Raw genomic sequence first — 17,902 nt, 5'->3', positions numbered from 1 at the left:
AAAAAAAAAAAAAAGGCAACAAAAAAAGAAAAAAGTTGTAAATGAGGAAATTTTACAAGGGAGAGAGRTGAACTCTATGGTTCACACTACAGAACTTGTGTATATGTGTGTATAAATAAGCACAATTTATAATGAGATTRTGTTTAGACTAACATTCCAGTTCTGAAAGTAGCCTTTATAGTTGTATTTCAGGGGCAAAACTATTGCACAAAGTTCACTCTGTGTGAAAGTCTCATCTAGTAGCCTGTAGCACCACCCGAGCATGAATTTTGTACCATTATTCTAATTTGAATAGGCYTCTGTGCCCAATCCACTTTTATTACATGAAATACATGTTAATTTAAAGGCAACTAAAGTAAAACTAAAGTTGTCAGTGTCACATTCTGAGATTTATAGCAAAATTTCTAGGGCTTTTGCAATCACATCAAGAAAGGGGAACAATGAAATGTAACAGTAGGATAGTAGAGCACTTGATAAAGGTGATTAGTACTAATAAGGTACCTGGCTCCCAAATGCTGAGAACCTGCAGACTCACTGGGATGCTAAGGAGGAAGCAACCTTGATCAGTGATGACCTTGTTGCACAGGTCATCTGCCATCACTTTGCCCCAGCATTAATAGAGCTTGTTTCTTAATTTCTGTTTCATGAAGATCTTTAAAAATACCTTCATATCACAAAGTAGAAACTTAGCTATAATTCTTAACATTTTTTTTTTTCCATAGTTAAATTCTGGTAAGTTAAACTAAATCTAAATATTTTTAAAGAAAAAAATGAAGGTGGGTGGAACTTGCTAAGCTGAAAGTAGCAACCACAGTATCCTCATTCACATAGGGATGAGCAGTAAATTCACGAGTTTAAGGTCAGCAGTGCAAGTTCTGGCCTCACTTTGTTCRTGGATCTCCTACTGTGCCAAAGCCTGACCATACTTGGAGAAGCCGATACAYCCCTTGCGTTTTGCAAAGCTGAGGGAGGAGGGTTTTTCTTCCAGTGTAGTATTTTCCCAAAGCCTTTGTATGAGAGGTATGGGAATCCTTTTTGTTTTTTTTCTTTTCCCCTCTTTGTGAGAATTCTACCATTTTTCTCAAAGCTCCTGTGGGAAAGTAAGGATACAATGACAAAGTCAACTGAAAGCTTCTTAGGTCAGCATTCCTCCTCCTCTAGCACAAGAATCACCATAAAAACATATTTCATTTTAACRTTCTGTAGCAGGGAACAACAGAATTTATTGGGAGGCCTTGAGGTGGGTAGTTAAGTTTAGTTAGAAGGGTTGGAAATGTTCCTGGGAGTTGAGAACAGAGAGTGAAGCTGCCGAGACTCCTACTTGCCTGGAGAAACCTGGTAACTTTTTGTCAATTGTTATTCCCTGTGTTCCAACTTGCAGGAGCTCCAGGAAAACACAAACCAAGGAATAGAAGAGCAAGAAAAAGCACAGACTTGGTTTATTTGTGAATTACTACTGCAGGCATCCAGGTTGCTTTATTTGGTTGGCACAGAAGAAAGCAAAAAGCAGCAAGTAAAACGGAATATGGAAACAGAGTAATTATAATGCTCATGTTATAAAACAAAGCCACAGCCAGGCTGAACACACGTTAGTTACAAACAGCCTACAGCAGCCTCAGATTACAAGTCAAATCTCATGTATTAGCGTATCAGAGTATAAGTTAAGTGGATTTGGGAACATAGGGGAGAGAGAAAAAGTTATTTGAGAACAGCATAAACCCAATACTATTTTATTCTGTAATAATGTTTCAGTTTTTAATCAAAATCATTTGTTCTTTTTAAAATCTTATTAAAACTATAGTCTCTGCTTTAAATAATAAATATTTTACTACTCATGCGGCAATGCTGTAGTTTCTGAAACCTCAGAATAACACTTTTATATAAACAATGGACTTCTGTACAGTATTTTCATCTATTCTATGATGCCATTTCCTGCCCCGTTTTCAAGCTTTTTGGTAGCTCATGTGTTAAATCTGGATAGTGTCTTGCTTCCACACCCAATACAGTCATTTCCTGCAGCCCTTATTACGAGGCTCTGCCAGTCCTTCAGAAACATTTCATGCTCTTAATGGTGCTGTCAAAAACAACAAACTTCTTGCCATTGCCTTCTCTGCACAGTATCACTCGGCAGCAGCACAGGCAAAGCATTTGCTCTGTCAAAAGACTGAGAATTTCTCTTTTTTTAAACTAAATATGAGCGTTTAGAAAAAGCTTTAAGGATGAGCAAAGCAAAAATGTCATATACAGCAAACCAGGGATGTCACTCCAACCAAACTGCAGCCCTTTGATAGATGTTGTGTGTTTGTTCTTTATGAGGAATACTGACATACCTATATCTATTACTCATATACTAGAGCTGCAAAAAAAAAATGCGGAATATTCATTTTTACATTAAATTTGAAGCCTATTTTTGCCATTATAGACCTAATAAGAAAATTAAATTACTAATGAAGACTGAAAGGACAACTAAAAGCACAGTCTTTCTTAGAGTAAGGTCATGAGCCAGGAACAGATAATGATTACAGGATGACGCAACTGCATGGCAGGTTGCCAAACTCAAGCTTTAATAACCCCATAAATTCCACTTACTATTTTGTATAAGACAGAAGTTGTTTCTATCGCACTCACTATAGATCTTCCTCAAACACAATTAATGTTTAAGAACATTATCAAATTGAAAAATGGAAGGAAACAGGACCTAAAATTGTATGCAAGTGTAAACTAGAACTACTCAATCTACTTCCCTCACAAGAGTTTTATTAAATTGCAATCATTTAAGACAAACTACTAAAGCATTTTCAAAATACATATTTGACAAACAGAATTTGACAATGTTGATGATAAAACCCCTCAATTATAGGAGTAATTTTAAAGATGAAAATTGTAATTTAATGAGATTCCATCAAAAAAAAGGCATCACTGATGCCCATTAGCCCATTTCTTGTTTGGTTAAAAACTTGGTTTAACAGTAATATATTTTTTCAGGAAAGAAGATATTTCAATCCCCACCATTTTAACAACTGTGTACTAATGCCTTCAGAAACTTAATACTGCTTAATCTCATTTATTGTCCTGCAGTCCAAGATGYAGCATTCAATTATCAGTCAGGCAGACTCATATTTCACTATATAAATCACATCACCTGAAAAAATGAACACACATGGATGGAAAGAACTCCATGTTCTTATTACAACTCTAGAAATATATTAGTGTCACTGATACCATTAATCTTTCTTTGTGCTTCAACCTTGGAGAAGCTGAATAGTTGTACATAGTTTTGGAAAATAATCACGAGCAACCAAGTAAGCAATACAAAATAAAGCAAACATGACAATCGTAGTACATAAATATTTATCCAGATAACTCCACATAACCTGACAAAAGCTGCATTATTTAGAAATTTCAACGTAAACTGAAAATAATTTTTAACAAGTCGACGTTGTTCCAGTATGTGCACGGAATAGGAAATCAATTCTATTTGAAAAAAAAAATTTTTACAGGACTGTGGAAAAAAAGTATTACAAGGAAGTATGACAACAGCATTCCTTTATACCTTAACTGCTATAGCTACATTTTGGGGAGAACACAGCAYCAATTTTAAAATGAAACCATATAGTTCTAAACCTAAACATTAATCAGTTGTATGTGAAAAACTGACAGAATAGCTACTAGCTGCCTTTTAGGTCATTTGTCAGCATAATCGTTCGCAGTTAATACAAACAGGTTATTACTTGCTCAACTCATTGCTTTCTATACAATCTAGGCAAAGCCAACGTAAAGATGGACAGAATTTATATATTAACAGTTATCAGAGCTCCTGAGGGCATATGCTGCAGTATCAGGCCAAGATGACATTATCTAAATGACTTCACACAGACAGATATGCCGCAATACTTTCATCCAGCTGGTAGATTAATGGTTTGTTATGGACGTGGCAAGTTCCAGCCAGAATTCTATCTTCTCTAAACCAGAAATTTTGGAAAAAAAGAACACAAATAACAGTATATGAGATTTAAGAGCACTTCTTGGGCTGAAATGATCTCATGTGGACCTGTGGCTTCCCAGAAGTCCTGCTTAAAAAAAGAAAAAAAAAAAAAAATCTACCAGAGAATTTTCCATGCCAGTTGTTTCCTGTGAGCTGATCTAACCAGATCGTGATGGATGGATCAAACTTGGTTAAGTGCTGACAACTGGGTCTATGTCTATCAAAAGGAGAAGGGGTCAGCTTGCACTCTGTCAGCCAGCTGGTCTGTAGTCCACTTTCAGCAGTAGCAGTCCTTTTCCTCGAGCAGAACTTGGAAGCTGGAGGCTGGAAGTGACTCCTCTCAAGCTTCTTCAGGGACCTTTCAAGTCCTCCTTAGAGGAGGGTGAAACACTGACTGATGTATTGACCTGGGTAACCATGAAGATTAGAGTAAGGCAGAATTATAGGGCAAGACTGTTGAGGTTAYAGAGCAAGGACTGTTGTCCACTGCATTTAGCATCACTTGAACATATATCCGTTAAGTCAAATCCCCTGTAGTACAGGCACAGAAGTGAGAAGCTCTGGCTTGTGTAAGACTACCTGTGGCAGATACTAACGTGGCCAATGAATTACARCAGGCTGTAAGTACCAGCAGAAACTCATAACTAGAAGTAGGAACATAYTCAAGGATTACAGCTGCTTTCCTAAGACACTCCTTTACACCAAGGGTGCTAGGCTGTTTATCTGATGCAGATGATAGATCAGTGAATATGAGAGTCAGAGCAGCTCAGTAAGAAGAGAGTCTATTGCTTAAGCAAATGTTTGATAACATCACTCCACTTTCAAGCAAAACTGCTCTAAGAAGTAGGGTTTTCAGAGTTAATAGACCACTTCTCATTAGGCCAAGTTCATAARTGAAATAACATGAATGGAAAGAAATGCACAGAAATTTTCTATTATTGAAGGTCTCTGGTGTCCTAACTTAAGGGTTGTAGCATATCAGGCACCTGACTTAGATTTGGGAAAGACCAAGCTGAAAGATTATTTTATCTTCTTATATGGGAAGAAAATCAAACAAAATGAGACAAGCTCATATCCCTCAAGATAAAACAAACCTGAATGGGGATGGTCTTTTACAGACCCTATTTCACTTCCTTACCACCAATACACAAAGCGGCTTACAGTTGAATGACAACTGTTAATCGCATCCCTGCATAATCCTTCCTGAGATCAGGGTACCATAATAAAAGGTCACAGATGCTCTAGATCCAGTGCTTGTATGTTCTTAGTAGGGATCTAGCTCAGTAGACAAAGTTGTTGAAACACTTCTATTCCAAAAAAAAAAAAAAAACACAAACAAAAATATCCTAAAGTTACTTCATGTTCTCCAAATTTGAACCTTAGCAAAGACTTTAGAGCGGACATGACCCAGGAATGGAGAAACTCAGTGCTCAAGAAGTCTTTATTTATTCTCCTTGATGGTAAAATTACAAGAGGAAAGATAATTTCCCAGAAGATAAACTGGCTCCACAAACTGCATAACTGACTGGAAGAGCAACTTTACTAAGATAGGTATAGACAGATAATACCGCGTCCTTGCAAGATCATAAGGACTTCCAGTTGCAACAACCCCTTCAAAATCACCGAGGACTGACAAGAACTTTGGGAACTCGCCACAGTTTAAAGGTATCAGGGTTATGGCTTTYGTGCAGCCTTCACAGGAAGACCATAATTCTAATTTGCAACCCAGCTACTTTACATGACTCTAGTTTTAAATCGTAAGTGAAAGGTGTGGAAGAGGAAGTAGAAGTTGGACAAACCAGTGGCAGAGCTTTTAAGCTTTTCCAAACCCAGTGTCCCTTAGGATGGTAGGATTYCACTAACAGGGCCCTTCACTGAAAACCTCTGGGAAACTAAGCTGTAGTGTCCAATCTTCTGGAACATAGTGAAGCAGAGCTCTTCACAACACAGTTGAAGGCGACTGGTTCAGTCAGTGTCCTTTCTGTTCAAAGTCACAGCAGTGCTCCCTCATACGCGGATATCGTGAGCAGGTGAAACCACATTTTGGCTAACTACAGTCTTTTGAAAGCAGTAACTGAAACATATTCAGAGCCTGGTGGTATGGATAACAAACAGTAAATTGCACGTGTGCTGGGGTAGGTGAGTATCCTGAAGGATATTACATGCCAATCACAAATTAAGTAGAGTTTAACACTTACCATGGGCAACAGCATGAGGAAAATTCTAGTTCTAAAATATCTAATTAATTAATAGAAAAAGTGAATTAGCTCAGGAGCAAAGGCAGTAAGCCATAATGCAGGATATTTCAAATGCTTATCAAAGCTGATATACCAGCCAAATGAAAAACATTTGGTGGATGCTTTTAAGTGATGTGTTAAAATTTGAAAAATACTATAAAATAAAAACAATTTTTCAGACTTATGACAGCTGCATGTGAAATAAGCTCCAAGTTTTTACAAAATGATTGCAGTTTTCTACCCTAGACATTAAAAGCTACCTACAATCTTCGGCACAACGCACAAACATTTTTGCTCATTAGAAATTATTTTCAACAGAAAAATATTCAGTTGGCAGATTGAATGTTAAAGCAAGCCATATTGATTCCAATCAAATTACATAAGATGTAGGAAAAACACATGTACTAAAAATGAGCTTTTTTTGCATTATCTTTGCTGGTACATCTCAACTACACAAGATAACCTTACTCATTTTTTACTTAAAGGCGTACGTCTTCTAATGAAAAGGAAGAAAACGCTCAAAACTTAGTAATTCCTGGGGTTTTTTTTCCCCTTTGTATAAAGCAGAATCTCTGTGAATACATGTATTTATACCTCTAGATTGCAAGTACTCCATCTCTATCTTTGACACTTCTCCTATAAATTGAGCTGCAAAATAAACACTTGACACTTCACAACTCTATCTGCATGAGAATTCATCGTTCTTGAGAATTTTTTTTTTTTAAAAAGGAGCTAAAAAAGAAAAAAAAGTTCCAAGTAAATTCTATAATAAATGTGCCTATAAACATTGCTTTCTGCAGACATTAACAACCTGACATACTCACTTCAGCCAAGCTTGAATTGCCAGGTTTGCAGATTTACTCAGTTTAGCTATGTGCAGGTTCTTGCTGTTGCTTGGACACAATTGAGAAGCACCTGAACCTGACCATATTTAAAAGCAGAGCTGCCATATTCTAGCAGAAAGTGAAACTTTGGTGTTAACTATGTAGGTGATTTTGCTTAAGGTACTACTTCTAAATCTTCCACTCTGTACTCATATAGCCAAAACTGTTACCTAAATGCAAATCTTTGCAGAAATGAGCGGGTACAAGTATAGCGTTTTGGGTATGATCTGGAAAGTAAGAGATAAGAAATGCATTTTGACTTTTCATATAAGCTATTAATAAATTAAGAGCAGGAAAATATTTTCCCTCATTAAACATGTTCACCAAACTGCTGCAACTGGGTTTTTCTATAGGTCAATCTTCTATAGCACTCAAGAAATAACACATGAGCAAGTGTTTTCTTTGCTTATTAATAGAAGGATTCTTAAACCTGAGATTGCTGTTATTACCACCTGATTTTGAAAAGGCCTGAAATGCTCTGATAATAAACTTACATAATCTGACTTTGGAAATACTATAGAAATCAATATATGACCTTCAGAGTTTCTAAAAATACTCATCTGTTTTCCCTCCCCCTCACTGAGGAAGTTTCTTCCATTTAAAATATTGCTTACCTAATGAAAGCCACACATTAATATTCAACATCTTTTCTGCACATAGTCTGAGTGGATAGAGTCAACTCGGTGCTTGAAGGCTCCTAGTTACAGCATTTTTTATTCATAAACTCCATCAACTTGGAGTTTACTTGCAAAAGAGCTTTTTCCCCAGCTGTCCCATTACATGATCAAATTCCAAATGGCCAGCAATTGTTTCTCTAATTCCTTGCTATAGACACAGGCTGAGGAGAGCTACGTGCATTTCTAAAATTCATCTTTAGTTGCCAAGACATCTCAAGAGATGAAAGACAACTAAAGGAGACGGGTTGACAGTGTCAGTTGGTCCTTCTGTGATATGATAAATCCAAGGGGCTGCCTCCTCTCTGAATAATTTGGTATAGATGAGACAAAATATTATTTAATTGAAAAAAAAAAATGGGAACTGCTCACTGGAGGCCAAGAAAAGACTGTGAGTTTTTTTTTGTTGCAAGCCCCTAATTTGAGTGAAATGCTGACCAGCTTTCGAAATTAACAGTGCATCTAGATATTGCCTTCCAAGCATTATTCCTTTCACTCTAACTTCCAGAAATCAATTAGTGAGATGCACATGGCTATTCAAACTACATAGCCTGTATTTTCTCCATTTCGTTTTGACTGCACCATAAGCAGTACCACAAATTCAGATCTGAGGACAGACATGTTTGAAAACCTAACTCAGTTGTCTTTAGTGTAATGATTAAGTGCAGTGAATTTTATACAAATTAATAAATTTGGCAAGCAAAACATCACAAAAAGTGATATTTTTAGAGAAACACAAACTCAAAAGCAACAAGTTACTGAAAACAGTAACAATAAAAACGCAAATATTACTCAAGTGAAACAGGCATGGCAGAAGTTAAATATCTGATAAGAGTTTGCTAGACTCAAGCAGCAACAAAAACCAAAAAAGGCAAGAAAACACAAAACATTATTATCTTTTTCTCCCATGAGCCCATTTTTGAAAAGATTCAACAATCACTTTTAAATGAGAGTACAAACCATAATCACTATTGTTCAACAAAAGACAACACAGCACTTACCAACTGGACTGGTACCAGCTCCATTTGGCACTGCAAGGTCAGTTGTTCCCAGCATTCCACCTAATAATTGAAAAGCCATACGATTAAACTAAATAATGTTCATTAGTGTACATATGTTTCATATTTCAAGATTATATACGTTAAAAAATACCATTAAAAGTTTTGTTGTTGCTATTATTTTGGTTTTGAATGAAAACAAAGTATAAGATGCATTCAAAAGAGTGTAAAGGGAAGGTAAAAAGGCAGAAGGATGGCAGTTCTGAAGTCCTACCTGCGTTGCCAGTGCTCGGTGGTCTCTGGGGAGCCCCGGGTGACACGTTCCGATGCAGCGTGGTCTGCGGTGGGGACAGCATGGTCGTGTCCGTCAACGACGAGCTGGCGGCCAGAGATGGGGATACAAGAGAGCTCCCTGGATTACTGTAGGTTAAAGTGTTGGGATTGGAGACTGGAACTGTAACTGACATCGAGAAGTTCTGCGCAGGCAAGCCAGGCTGCAGGAGAGGAGGCAGAAACAKATACAAGACAGCAGTGTTAGTGTTAACTGTTTTTACAGAAATAGCACACTGTAAAAATACACTTTTATATTTTGAAAAGATTTACTCGGGTAAGAGTTAATTATGTTAGTTTTGAACCTCTGTGTCACCAGGTACACAATAAAGCACCCATTTGTCGTATAGCCTGGTTTTGTGAACTTAAGTGTACAATTTCAGAAAAAATACTTATAAGCTTGAAAAATACTGACGACAGTTGGCACACAAAAATTGAAAATGTTCATATTAATTTGCTAAATCAGAAATATAAATTTATCAGTTAATTCACATTACAAAATAAGCATATTTACAAATCAATGAACCATTGCATCTTCAAAGCATCAACATGCACATTATAAAACAGTTAAGACAAAAGAAAACGTTAGTAATAGCATTTTCTTCTCATAGCCTTGTAAATTTAAAATATTGCTACTGTTCTCTAAAACTTTATTTTTCCACAGCCTAAAAAGAAAACATAATCTTTAGACAGTTACTTGAATCTAATCATTTCAATTGTCATTATTCTGAGCTTCATTTATACAAAACTCAGTTAGATAATCACTACATTTTTATTATTGAAAATTTCATTTTTCTAAATTATATTTTTACAGCATTATTGAAAAGGCCACTATTTTTCTGAAGTATATATGTTTGTTACTGAATCAAAAGCTTAGATGCCTACCCATCTATGGTACTCATTTGGCTATGACTAACTTCTTTGGCCTTTGTCTCATTCCTATCCTTTGACAGTAGTGAGCTCTGACACAAAAGGGACTATTTTCTTTCACAACACTCAAGTTACTGAAAACAAAATCATGATAGGTGCAGTTTAAGGTTAAAAATTTGGTAGAGTTTATTGACAACATAAATTACAGTGTCCATATTCAAGTAATCCTAGTAATAATTATTGATATTTTGTACAGACAGAAGAAAAAATAGTGAAATACAGTGACATAATATTAACAAATCATTTACAGTGTGTAACCAAGAGCAAGCAGTAGTGACACTCACGGGTAAACTACTTTAAGAAACTGTTCAACTACAAACAACCAAYCTACTGTCAAGTAATTCACACTAAACTTGAAATACCACAAGAAGGCTTAAAACCATGCAGAGAAGTCAGCAGTTGGGACATCTCTTGATACATGGCTCACTATACAACCCTTAAATGACAGCTTTCCCCACACCCCGCCTTACAATCAAGTCTGCCTGCCCATCTATGGTACTCATTTGGTTATGACTGACTTGTTCGTGCTGTGTCTCATTCCTATCCTTTGACAGTAGTGATTCTACTAGAGCAGAAGAAACATCTTRCACAACACCCAAAAGTACTGGAAATGGAACCATTACAGATACAACTTAGAAACTGTAAAAAAAGGAAACTACGGAATGAAAACTAATGTGACCATTCCTTTTTGCAGTGGTTGCCACACAGGGGATTCAGGATGTTCATGGAAACCACAGAAAAACAAGGAAGAGTTTAGATATAGATTAGACAGAGATGAAGCCTGAAGGTGCTTGGCACAGAAATGCCAGATATTAAAAGCTTTAAAACAAAACAGGATCAAAAGACATTGGCTTCATCCAACTAATGAGAYTTGCAGAAAGAACTGAGGCTGGGTGTCAGGACTGCTTGTTTGCTGTTAATTCTCTGGAGATAGACCTATTGCTCTGAACAACAGGGCCACTTAAAGGACCCAGGAGTTACTCAGGGACACACACTTCTATTACTTTAGGGTTTATGCAGATTAACCTGTCCAAGACTTTTTTTTTTGTGTGTGTCTAATTGCTACAAGATCTGCAGTGTTAAAAACAAGAAACTAGGTGTGGCCTACTATTTTTGTTATAAAATAGCTCCCCTGTAATACTCAGAACTAAATTTTTTGAATAATCCCATCAAGCACATCTCTGAGAAAAAGGAAATTTAAACTTCTATTATCCCAAAGCTTCCCAGTCTCCAGGGCCCAGCAGTTCTCTTCAGAGAACYCTCCACTAAACCTTCCTTTTCCCTCAGATGCAAATCCAGTCATCGGTACAGAAAATCCCACTGATCTGATCAAAAATTTACCCTAATTCTATTTGCCCTCTTGCTACATTTTGTAAAGTCTTGATCAACAGACAGATAAATAGTTACAAGATGTAAATGAACTATCACCTCAAGATACAAGCTAAATTCCACGACGGGATCTGCCCCTATAAAAACATTCTAGGCAGAATCAGACAATGAGCCTGCAATACTTGTAAATCCAAGTATTACATGAGGAAACTTTAAGTACAAAGGAGAAGCTACAGATGCAACTTCTTTCTTACCCTTTGAGATGAAAGAGTACTTTAACAAAATGAAATATGCATCTTATTTTCCCCCATAAAAATACATACTGCCTTCTTAAACCACTACACTTACTTATCTTTCCTGCGGTACTCTGTGATAAGCAAACACTGTGAAAATTCTCATGCATGTAATCAAAGCACAAACCATACTTTAGTACTCACTGCGATTTTATGATTCCGCATCATATTATCAAACTCTTCATTAATTTTTTTATATTTTTCTTCTGTATGTGGCGTGAGCACATATGAAGTGTCAGGGTCCGGGCTGTCGCACCCTCTGTGTTCCTTCTTGTTCAGAGCCTAAATAATGAAGTTAATAAAAAGGATCAACAAATAAAAAGTAGAGATAAAATAAAAGTACTTACAGGGCCTCGCTTGAAAATAAAATCACTATCTTCATTTAGTTTGCTGAATCTGTCCTCCGATAGTGGACTGTGCTCAAAGTAATCGTCAGCATCAGGGCTCTCACAACCATTAAGGCCTTTCTTTCTTAAGGTCTGAAATACAATTGGAAAATTCACATACAAATCATCCTAACTTGCCAATATGTTTGTATACTACCGAATCATTCAGAGCCACTGAATCTACACGAAACTTTCACAGACAAACCCCATTTTTCAACAGACAAGCCTAATCTTTGCAAATAGTACAGTATACCAACAGAAAAGGTTTATTCAGAGACACAGCCTCTCCCAGGTGCCATCTCTCGGGTAACCTGAATCAATAACCATTTCAACTTTCCAGTGTTCCATTCGGAACTGGTTTTAGACTCTGGATGGTGGAATTCAGTTGCCTGATAACTTCTGATTGATAATAAGATTGACAATAAGAATATTCAAACCTATGGCAAAGGAGTTAATGCCATTACTAGTAGCTGAAAGACATCTCCCTCTTCACTGGATCTTTATTAGTAAAAATACTAGCACCCCACATTTTRTATTCTCTTTTATAGAGTGTACAGATAAACCTTGGGAAACAGGACTTAAGTCCAAGTGGACTTAACAATTGCTATATATTAATGTGTAAAATGTTTGATCTCAAGTTTACAGAGGCAGGATTTTCCTGTCCTTCCACTATGATATGTAATAACAAGAATTACAAACAATGCATAGAAGTTTTTAAAAAATGACATAATCACCGTCTAAAATGACTTATGTTACCAAATATAAACTTCAGCAATTAAAAAGATTAATTAAAAAAAACACTTCACTTGAGACAACTTTGTTGGGACCCCTCATGTTTTCTGATGTAGCACTCACATCGACACCCCTAGCAATAAAGCTTGTCTGCACACTTAGAAATCTCACTTTGCAAGCTTTCATTTAAAATAAAACAAGATCTAGAAATGACACATTTATAAAAACTTTTAGAAAAATGTTTCAAAAGGACAGCAATAGAATTATTGAAAAGGTAAGCACTAGCATGACATTAGACAGCAATGAGACCTAGAAAGGCAAGGAGGAGGGAGAGAGGATGGTTAAGGAGCCTTTTTTTTCCTGCTAACAATCTGAACTCTATTGATCTTAAGAGACGTTAAAGATTTGAAATGCACCAGGTGACACGCTGGGCACCATAAGGAACCTGTACTCCCGAACTCCGTGCACAGGCTTGCAAGCTCATGGTTCCATAACACACCGAAGTCCTGATAAGTAAATAACTGGGGCAAATGAATCTAAGTTTTATCTTAGACTATGAATATACTTTTTTTTTTTTTTTTTTTTTTAAGTGCTATCTTCCGAGTTCTAGGCTAATAAAAATTATGCAAAACCTTACTTACTGCTTACACATCTACACAAAACACTGCCTCCTTTTACTGCAGCTTTTACGTGGCCCTCTACAATCTAATTATGCAGGCTGGAATTCTTGAATATCACAGGTCACCAGAAGCCGTAATTCCTTCTCGGGTTACTTGGCTCGCGCCGCGTGTGCCACCCGCTCCCTGGAACCCCCCCAAAAATGCAAGGCCTGGGTCAGCATGTGGGGGGGCAACAGGTGGAGCCCCCTCRGGCACCTGTCGCGGTGGCAGCGGCGCCGCTGAACCAATCAGCTGGACACGTGTGCGGAGTTGGCCTTACAAGGGCCTGCGGATCGGGCTCGCGAGGTCCCTCCTGGGCTGCCAGGCTGCTCCGCTCAAGCGCGGCACGGAGGACGTCAACGCTGGGCAATCCGGCGCGCGCTGAAGCCCGACACGCGGCGCCGGTACGCGCCGTTCGGCATCAGCACGCCCACGGCGGTCTGTATTACCGGAAAGGTCTTGCAAGAAATGCACAGCAGAAGGCCTTCTGTCTAGACCGCCTCTCTCATTTATAACATGATAGCAATTTTACATATTGCGACGTGGGAGCTTCATTAGTGCCCCCTTTCAATGGGTGAAAGACCACTGAAACCCTGCATGCGTAATCCTGCCAAAATCACAGGTCCATCTGAATGCTCCGGGGTCCAAGTTTTAAAATAAGCAATAGATTCAGTTAAATAGCAAACTGCATCCTTCCTGCAGGGAGGCAGTTATTTTTATTCCAATAACAATGGGGTTAACTCTGCTTTGACTCAGGAGGAAGGAAAAYGCCTCAGTATCTCCCGTTGGAGATTCTGGAAAGCTTCACTCCAGATGGGGTTCCTGTCATTGTGGAGGGACCTAAGCCGCAGCTCGCTGTTACAGATAAGTCTGCGCTTGCTGTCCAAAGCTCTGTCTCCTTATCGCGAAAACACGAAGTGTCACTTGGAGGCCCTGACCATAAAAAGGCTGCAAACTTTATCGCTGCCCGGGAGCACAACAGGGGAGCCCGGCCACGGCAGGCTCGCGGGACAGGCGGAATGCTGTAATCTGTTGACAAGGCCAGGCGAGGCCTACGAGAGCCAGGAGAGCCAGGCCGGCCGCGCGTTTCTCACAGCCGCCCAGGCGGACACGATAACAGGCTCCTGCTCGGCGCAAAACAAGGAAGGCCGGGACCACTGGGAATCGGGCTGCGGGCGTGCAGGAAGGCCAAATCCATAAACAAGCGCCAGCTCCACCCTGCTTGTTCTCTATAGCCAGAGCTTGTTGTTTCTGCAGCAAACGTAAACAGCTCGTGCTCCCTACAGGCTTTTTTCTAAGATACTTATCGTGAAGAGCAGAGGTTGAGGAAATGCGAAGATAATGTGAATTTAGATGGGGAGGGAAAAAGGAAAAGAACTAAGCTGGGGAGACCAAATGATGTTTTGGCAGCACAAAGACTGTATTTCTGTACAGTTGCAGGTAAGCTGCCTTCTTAAGAGTAAAAGATGGAAAAGACAGTTTTTGCAGTTAAGACTAACATACATAAAACAAAGGGTTGCCTTTTTTTTTTTTTCTTCTTACTATCACAAGAGGGGAAAAGACCTTGAAATTTCAAGTTTTTACAACTAGATGCTTAATGTTGTTACCTTCTGAAGTTGAGCCCTATAATCTAGATCATCTAAKGGACTGTATAACCATTTGCCTTAACCTGTATTAATTTCCCCTTCCTTTGAAGACTTGTCCAAAATAACTGAAATTTGTTCCAAGACTTGCTTGCCAATGCATTATATTGTGCCTTTAGCAACTGAGATTCTGCACTTGTGATATTTGACTTGATTAGCTAATAGATGAGTGAAACTACTGATTTTTATCAGAAAATAATGCAGCGCAAGTGTTTAAGAACCACCAAGGCCAGTAAGAAAGCTTGTCAAAAAGGATCAGGCAAAAAAAGCAACAAAAACGAGCTGCACAAAAACATCCCAGAGAGTTGTGGTAAGCCTGACATCACAGCACAGCCCCAACGGGTTCAACAATTTTCTTCTACTCTGTAGAACTCAGATATGAAGTATTATAACTCTTAGTTTCATACTGATCTTGTGGAATGACAGAGCTCAGAAAACACTGGATGAGAATGGCTAGACTAGCCGTGAAAGGTTTAATTATTATAATTCAGGCACACAGCACAAAAGCCCCAATATTTTCCTGAACTTCCCCTGACACTTGATTGTATGTGAAGTATTTCTAAGAGGCAACTTAATTAGTTTAACTCAGTTAGCTCTGTCATGAGCACTGGTCCTCAGGGAGTCTGGAAACCAGGAACTCTCAACTAACAGCACAGAAAACTGCTACCAAGGAAGGAGTTAACTGACAACAGTGCCTATCATCTCCAGTGCCCATCATCTCCGCAAAACAGCTAGCAGAGATGCACGTAAGTTATGTAATATTACAGGAACTAGGATGTTTCATTGCAGAGTTTTGTGCCCAAGTCTGAAATGACGCGTTCCTAATATTAAAAGAGAAACAACAACAAAAAAATACACGCACATACTTAGCACGTCTTGTGCACCGATGCAGTATGTGTGGCTAAAAAGACCGAGGCTTCTGATATGATCTGGGCTCATCACCAGCTCTGCTGCCAAARCCACAGAGAATTCATTATAGTATTTGCCAAGTCAGGAAATAATATTTTTCTGCCTTAAAAAGCAAAAGGAGGAGGCCCTCATATGTGAGAAGGGCTATGGAGTGCTAAAACATGCCAGTCCATTCAAAAATAGGTTTCACTGTTGGGTTTCTTGTAGTCTCCTAATATTACACAAAAAGGAAATGGCTGCTGTTATCAGTGCTACTAYGCATCATGTTAACAGTTCTATTTTTGCACTTACTATTGGAGCTGGCCAAATGGGATTTTTTGCTGGTGTTTGATCCCAAATCATGAGGAAAAACATTTCCAAAACTTTACAAAGACTGAARAATGATTCCCTTTAGAAAACACTAACTTCTCAGTTAAAAATAGCAGCTAGTTCTGTTTCTGCTACTGGAGTCTGAGCATGGAAAAGATGAAGCAGCACAAAGCAGGAGTGACCACTTTCTAAGTGATAATAAATCCCTAGGAGGAAGTATTCCTGAAGTCTGAAGTAATGGAAGAAGCTCCATTAGTACTTCCAAATATCACTACTCCTCTTGTGCAACGTTCATGATTATCCAAAGGATAACCAAATAAACAGCTGCCATGCAATAGCTGAGAGAGAAAAAACACTCCTACCACTTGTCCCACGTTCCAAAGGCTCCTTGTCCACAGACACAATCATCAGGCACTTGCTCAGCTCCCGTGCCGGAAGGCCGGGGCTGTACATGACACAAATGCCACGGAGATCACMGACGCAAAGGGATCACACAGTTGCAGCTTTACACCAATAAAATGCACAAGCTGGGGCGCTGGCCCAGGAAAAAAGTTAAAGATTCAATAATGACTCTCATGTCAACTTTGAGGAATAAAGAAAAATAATTCTTGATATGGGGATCCATGGGTAACCAAGAACTACTCAGCCAAACAATATCTCAAGATCAGTCTAGGTTCATCTATGAGTCTTACTCCATCTATGTAGACGATTATGGAGATCTACAGTTCAAGCTCCTTCCCTCCCTTGTTTAAAAACACACCCCAAACAAACCAAACCAAGGAGACAAATGTGTTGTCACTATCAATCAGACATTTATTTACTTGGTGACGTTGGTCTGTTCCTACTAAAGGGCTAGGTCACACTCGCAGCTCCTGCAGTGCCTTCAGGGAAYCCCAGGGACCATTTCACCCGTGAATCCTCCTTCCCCTGCGTGCGCTGCAGCTCCCACACCAAGGGCAGCAACGCGAGGGAACTGCTCAGACACCTCCGCGGGTGCAGTCTGACTGACAACAACAGCCTGCTGCTCCACAGGAATGACACCACCCCGGCTTCGACCCCTACGCCAGCTTCGGTGCTTTGCTCGATCCYGCAGGAAGCCATTTTCCCCCCTACGCTAAAATGACGGAGAAGATCCCCCCAGCCAGTCTTTACTGCTTGTCCTTTTGCCGGATTTGCTTTCAGTTACTGTGGCAGGRATAGGCTGTTTACCAGTGAATGGACTGAGCACCGGAGGCAAACAGTCTGCGAAGGGAATGGCTCGTCCTTCCTGGCAGCAGTGAGCCGCTACACTGCTTGAGCCCAGCATAGCCTCACGGCCTACATTACAACAAAAAGCAACACAGCCACACATACACACACACACACACACACACACACACACACACACCCTCCACATTTCCCCTCCTCACATATTTATACAGGCAAGCAGAGGACAAATGCAGCAGTCACAGCACAAGCCTCCCACCCAGTTTTCATTCTTATGAAGAGGCAGAAAGCAGCAGTGGGGGGACACCCATCTTCAAGGCAGTTCAGCTCCCTTCCTGTGTTTATCACTGTGAATTTAATGTATAGTGCGAACTAGGCTGAGAACATGCAAATTTCTT

General features: G+C 39.1%; 1 protein-coding gene and 1 long non-coding RNA gene across 7 annotated transcripts in view; both read right to left on the bottom strand.

Annotated features, from left to right (window-relative positions):
* The window catches only part of MEF2A (myocyte enhancer factor 2A), a 44,947-nt gene that overhangs the window by 11,205 nt on the left and 15,840 nt on the right, over positions 1–17,902 (bottom strand). For 2 of the 6 annotated variants that reach the window (XM_026040483.1, XM_026040482.1), the window contains exons 3-6: positions 12,008–12,139; positions 11,805–11,942; positions 9,053–9,272; positions 8,782–8,841 (exon numbers count right to left, since the gene is read on the bottom strand). In XM_026040483.1, the coding sequence (XP_025896268.1) occupies positions 8,782–8,841; positions 9,053–9,272; positions 11,805–11,942; positions 12,008–12,139 (550 nt within the window). The remainder of the gene's footprint in view (positions 1–8,781; positions 8,842–9,052; positions 9,273–11,804; positions 11,943–12,007; positions 12,140–17,902) is intronic. The other 4 variants (XM_026040485.1, XM_026040488.1, XM_026040486.1 and 1 more) reach the window with 2 other exon arrangements.
* Positions 6,060–7,305, bottom strand: LOC112948254. Its single transcript, XR_003249570.1, has 3 exons — positions 7,277–7,305; positions 6,184–6,223; positions 6,060–6,077 (listed from the first exon to the last, which is right to left on the bottom strand). It is a non-coding gene; the product is annotated as an uncharacterized LOC112948254 (long non-coding RNA).

Source organism: Nothoprocta perdicaria, unplaced genomic scaffold, assembly GCF_003342845.1.
Source record: "Nothoprocta perdicaria isolate Ctin4 unplaced genomic scaffold, notPer1 scaffold_26, whole genome shotgun sequence".
Taxonomy (NCBI): Eukaryota; Metazoa; Chordata; class Aves; order Tinamiformes; family Tinamidae; genus Nothoprocta; species Nothoprocta perdicaria.
The sequence above is the reverse complement of the archived record's forward strand: the minus strand, read 5'-3'. Positions and strand labels throughout refer to the sequence as shown.